A 5,884-nucleotide genomic window follows, 5' to 3' on the forward strand; every position below is an offset into this window, starting at 1 on the left:
TTCTGTACTACAAGGTGGCGATAGTAGAGCTCACTTTGGTTTGGGGGGGGAGGGAGGCATGTGAGGTGGTCTAAAGCACTGGTCTTTTTCAATGGGTAAGCAGTTTTTATTTTAAGTAGTTGAGTTTCAATACAACATTTCTCAAATTCCTTGAATTTCAACAAATTATACAAGCAGGATATGTGGTTTTCTTAAGCATTTTGAATAGGTTATACATTTTTGTGAATGACCACACACTGTGAAATATGGAAGCTTCTTTTGGTGCATATTTAAAAAAAAAATATGAGGGTATGTGTTAGTGTCTAGTTACAAACATCCTTTCTAAAACTTCATACTCTTCTGACTACTCTTCTGACTTCATGTATGTCAAACGTTGGCTAATCAAGAATTAAACTTTCCCATTTATAATTGCCATTATGACTTGTTATTTTATTCCTAGCTGTTTACATTTTCAAAATAGCTGTCAGTGTGTATTATCTACTCCGGAGAGGCCTTATCTAATTTATTTAAAGGTTTAGGGATATTTCTGTTAAGTTCTAAATAAGAAACAATGAATATATTGCTTGCACTGCATTGAACTTGGGGAAAAATGATTTCTAGTTAAACAGAAAACATACTTCCAGTTTTTAAGGATGACTGGTAGTACTCCAGGAACTGATAACTTTCAAAAGTTGAAAAAACATAGTGGTTTGTTTACATGATACAAAATAGGTGGTAGATTCTTAAACCTCTGGGTTATGCAAACTTTGAATAATATGAATATTGCACTTCCAATTTTTTTGAAGAGGGTGTGACTTTGAGAATTTATATTTGTTTGGGTGTATTAATAAGAGGAGAACTGAAATACATCGGAGCTCTTTTACTTATTTACTGTATAGCAACTCAAATCCATGTACAGCACCTGCCAATTGTTGTTCTTCAGATTTCTGCAGTTAAGTAAAAATATCCAATGCATTGTTACTCAAATCAGTGAACATACTATGTGCAGTTTTCTGTACTGTATGAAACCTTTATATATGTAACATTTGTATTTTTCTTCTAGTTTGGCTGGAATAGGGATGAATTTGACTTGCTAGCTGCGGGAAGGTAAATGATATAAGAAGAAATGGGTAAATTTACATTTCATATCATATAATGTCAGGATAACAGAACTTTTTAAGCACTTAATGATTTTGCATATTATTATTATTCATTTATTTGAATGTTATTGTTAGGTTTTGGGTTCTTTTTTAAGGCTTACTTAATATTCTCTCATTTGGAATTGAAATTATAGAAACTTCTTTCTGGAACCAACTTAAAATAACAAAATGAGGAAAGGAGTGGATGATTTTATTTAAGAGCTTAACTTTCTCTTCCTGTCCATTTTGTGTCAAAAGATGAAATCTTACAGTACAGACCAGTGATTCCCAGCTTCTTCTGTTTGGCCATCACTGTTGATAGTTGAGATGGTAGCAGGCCTTACCCTCAAAGATGCACAGGAGGATATTCAGTCAGAGGTCAGCATCCGTGTATGGTTGTGCAGAAGCTCAGTGTCAGTACTCCCATTTGCAAACCCAAGTTGTAAGTCCTAAGGTTAGGAATCTGATGCAGAAAGCATAGAGTAAAATTCTGTTGCCTAAGTTAACTTTTTGCATCATCCGACTGCGTTGAAGTCCATGAAAAATGGGTGACTACTTGGGTAACCTGAGTACACCTAGTAGTATTATGCTTGGACCCCCTGTTGCTTGAGAATAAATGTGGAGGGAAACTCCAGCTCCACTGAATTGGGGATGATAGATGAAGATTTTCCCCATAATTCTATTGAGTGTTTATGGACTATCACAATCAAAGATTTGAAAATCGTGATACGTAATCATAATATATTCTGTCCTTCACATTGGAAGTGAGATCTTGTAACTCTTGATTTTAAAAATGGGCTTTGCATATTTTGTTACACACAGTGCAGACTGCTCAGATAATTTAGATCAAGACTTTTTGAAATGACCAATGAAACTTGTTTCTTGGTGTCAGATAATCTTTTAGGTGTTAATTTTTTTTTTTCAGGAAATTCATTTGATTCTTCACGTAAAAGTTACTCCTTTCAACTCTTCTTACATTAATCTTTCAGAATCCCTTGTTATGTTTAATGCGTAATTTATAAATGTGTTAGATGCCTATGGAGGAAAAAAAATAGCATGTTCTGTTATTTAGCTTTATTTCTACTGTATTATCATAGTTTAAAGCTGGATTTGTGAAACCTGATTTTACAGAATATTTAGTTATTTAAATGCCATTTTCCCAGCCTTGCAGGTCATCTCATTGAATGTGGTGCTCAATGTACAGGTGGAATATTCACTGATTGGCATGCAGTACCAGACTGGTAGGTAACCATGACATCAACATGTATGTTTGTAGTGGACCGAAGATGAGGTTTCCTACTATATCTATGTTGTGAAAACTGCTTCTACTTTATTCTTTTAGGGGAGGCAATATAGGCCTCTTGATATTTTTCTGCCTTAATGTTACTCTTCTACAAGGTCTATTCTCCCTATTGCAGTTTTCCTTTCTGGTCAGCTGGGGGCTTTCTTTGTTAACTTAAGAAGCAGATGATTTGAAAAAAAATTTAGCACTTTGATTTTTTTTTTTTTCTTTTAGATTATTTTTTCTGTGTTTTTTATCATCTGCTTTTTGGAAAGATTTGTTACTGGCTTTCATGTATGATTGTAATGGAGAAGACAATATGCATATTTTGGATGCTGTTTCATCAGTCTTCAGTTAGATCAGAGTTGCCTACTGCTCAGTCACAAATTTTATATAATTTGCTTTGGTAGGGGTGGATGTATGCCACAGTCCTCTCCTGCTGTACGGCCTGATCTCCACAAATGTGTTGAGCTGTCAGTCCTTTCAAAAAGTTATGTGTGTATCTTGTGTTCAGGCTTCCTGGATTACTTTCACGCAGGTAGGTCCTTCTGCCTGCTGAGAAGTACCACAAGGCAGGACTAACGTAGCCTCTTAAAAACAAGTTGGTCAAAAGCAGTAGTTTAAAAGTAGTCAGGGAACATGTTTTGTATAGGTTGAGTGATTCTGGCTGTAGTTTATTCCTATTTTCCTTGGGATGAGAGGGAAGAATCTTGTCCTGTGCTGTGTCATGAGAAAGGCAGCGCTTCCTTTACTTGATGGAGGAAAGGGATGAAGAGCAGTGGGAGAGATGCGGGAGAGAAGGGTGGTTTTCATCGGGTGTGTTCCTGTTCCCAAGTTGACCCTGGGAAGGAGGCCACTGGGGGCAGCCTGTAGTCCAGGTGGATGAACCAGCAGGACACTGTGTCCTGCAATCTGAAGAGCTGCTCTCCTGGAATTTTTCCAGTTCCCTAGGGCTGCCAAGCTTTTTTTCTGCTACTTGTAGTGAGTGTTTCTGATTCAGAGCGTGATCCTGAAAGATGTATTCTGCTTTTGAGTTCCTGAACACTGCTGATTTACAGGTGAAGGCACATATGGCATTGAAAGAAACAGGGTCAGACATTTCTTTTCACCTATTAGAAGGCTGCTAGCCCTGAACAAACTGCACTCACTCCTCACTGTTGTGTTCAATGGGAAATCGAATGAGAGGGTTTATGGCAATGAGACATTCTTTTCAGTTTGGAAATTTATAACTGCTAATCTTATTCCTATTCTGATCTATCTCATGATGATTTTTTTATGCTGTATCATGAAACTTCTTAAAATCTCCTGTAACTGTGACTCCAACAGACCTCGCTCTATAAAAGAATGAAAGAAAAAGCAGAATACTACTTTTCTTATTAAAATGCTTGGTAGTTCTTTATTTTTAAGGATTTTTCTGAGAGAAATGGCAGTCTCGTTTAAAAACAAAAAAGGAAGTTTGAGTATATTAAACCATGAGCTACTGGAGTGGGAGTAGCTAATTTTACGGACAAGTATATATACATTGTATATGCATAGCTAATACTAGTGTGTGTATAAAAGTCATGTAACTCTCTAAAATCATAGTAGTCTTGTGCCTTAGAGTTAACTGGTGCTGACTTGGATCGCTACTAAAGAATATAGAAGGATAGCACCCAATACCGCTCTGTCATCTTGTCCCCATCGATCTGCACGCCTACTTCTGAACCATGCATGATTGTATCTATGCTAATATAACTATGCTAATATAACTAACTTATTTACCTTCGGGTTAAGTCTTCTAAAGAATTAATCACGGTGCCTTAAAACTAGTGTTTTTGTTTGCAAATTGAAAAAGGCTTAGGCATTTAATTGATGAAATTCTTGAAATAAAAGCATGTTACACGTCAGCCTGTATGATAAACTCCTAAAACTAGTCAAAACCAAAATAACGTGTGAGCTTTGATGTTACATTTGGAGAGGCAGAGTAGAAGGCTGACTAAAGTGGACTTGTCCAGCACATCCATTTAGGGTACGGGGAGAAGGAGGGAGGGGAGGAGATTTGTTAGAGAGCTTTGCTGCTCCCCCCTCCCCTGATAAATAGTTGTTTACTATATTTAGGTCCAAATGCACGAAGAGGAAATATTATGAAAGCCTTTGGGCTGCAGAAAAATGCATTTTCCATTTGATAGCTTAGTAGTAACCTGTTGACTCCTTAACTTAAAGAAACTTGGTGGGGTGGGGTTTTTGTTATTTAGACAGTCTGAATCCATTTTCAATGCATGCAGATAATGCATTGCATAATAATGCACAATAATATGATCATTCATAGTTTCAGTACTGACCAAAACATGCAATACCTGCTGCCACCAACATTACTTACATTGCCAATAGGTCAACAGAGCTCTGACAGAGTTTGCAGAAGTTACTTGACTATAGTTTATTAATGATTTCTCCCTCATTTAGGAAAAGCAACATTTTTAGCAGTCTCCTGAAAGTAAGCATGTGTAATTTAGATCTTAGTAAATCGTAGTGTCTGTGATACATAAGGTTAAATCCAAACCAGCCCAACAAAGTAAATGTGGGGGGAAGAAGCCAAGTCAAATATCTGTGTTTGTCGTTAGAGCTCCTTTCACATAGGAATTTCTCACTGCCATGAGTGCATTCATGCAGCCAAGACCACTTACCGTTCAGCTCTGCAAACATTTACTGGACCTTTACACTAGAGCTTAAGAAAACCTTTCACAGCACTTATGCTGTTCTCTGGTGACTGAACGCTAGAGGGCAATCTCTCTCTTTTCCTCACATCTTATTGCAGAGGGTAGGCTTAGTTATGATTAGACTCGGGTCATTTTTTGACTGCCTTTGGGTTTTTTTTCTCCCTGAGAACAGTAGTCCACATTGCTCTTCTGTCTTTGGCTGCTGAAAAAGGTGTAAGTGTACTGCTAAGAAGGGCTGATAGGTATGAGTTTTTTCTAACTTGTAAACAAAAAAGGAAGAATTTATCAAATTTTTAGGCTTATAAACCTTATCTGTCTATTGTTTATGCATAAGCAAAAATAATTAACTGTGTAAACGAGCACTTTAAGCCAGGCAAGTCAGAGTCAGAGCTCGCATTCCATGCATATATTATCATGTCTCTATGAGTATTGAGGCACTGGATTGGACCCACTTCATTCATCCAACATAGTTTTTTAGTTTGCGGGGGGGGGGGGTGGGTTAGGTGTGTGCGAGGGGATGTGCTGTCTGGGCTGTGTTGTGAGGACCTGGCCGATTGTGGTTGGGGGGGGGGGGGTTGTGTTTGTGTGGTTTTTTTGTTTTTAATTTTCTTGAAATGGTTTGATGCAACCACTTCTGGGAACTCAGTTCCACTGCAAAAGGGTCCTTTAAGTCTCAGGATGTGGGTATATTGTGGCCATTGAATACTTAATACTTAAAACCTAAGCTATTCTTTCTTTTTCTTTGTTGTCTCGGTAAAATAAATTTTTAATGTAAAACAAGTTAAGTG

At 37.3% G+C, this 5,884-nt stretch overlaps 1 protein-coding gene across 1 annotated transcript in view; it reads left to right on the forward strand.

Moving 5' to 3' along the window:
- Positions 1 to 5,884, forward strand: part of LOC103902324 — an 84,482-nt gene that overhangs the window by 25,521 nt on the left and 53,077 nt on the right. The window contains exons 9-10 of the mRNA XM_009283358.1: positions 1,043 to 1,086; positions 2,282 to 2,359. Of these exons, the coding sequence (XP_009281633.1) occupies positions 1,043 to 1,086; positions 2,282 to 2,359 (122 nt within the window). The remainder of the gene's footprint in view (positions 1 to 1,042; positions 1,087 to 2,281; positions 2,360 to 5,884) is intronic.

The sequence above is a fragment of the Aptenodytes forsteri genome, unplaced genomic scaffold, assembly GCF_000699145.1.
Source record: "Aptenodytes forsteri isolate BGI_AS27 unplaced genomic scaffold, ASM69914v1 Scaffold6, whole genome shotgun sequence".
In the NCBI taxonomy this organism is placed as follows: Eukaryota; Metazoa; Chordata; class Aves; order Sphenisciformes; family Spheniscidae; genus Aptenodytes; species Aptenodytes forsteri.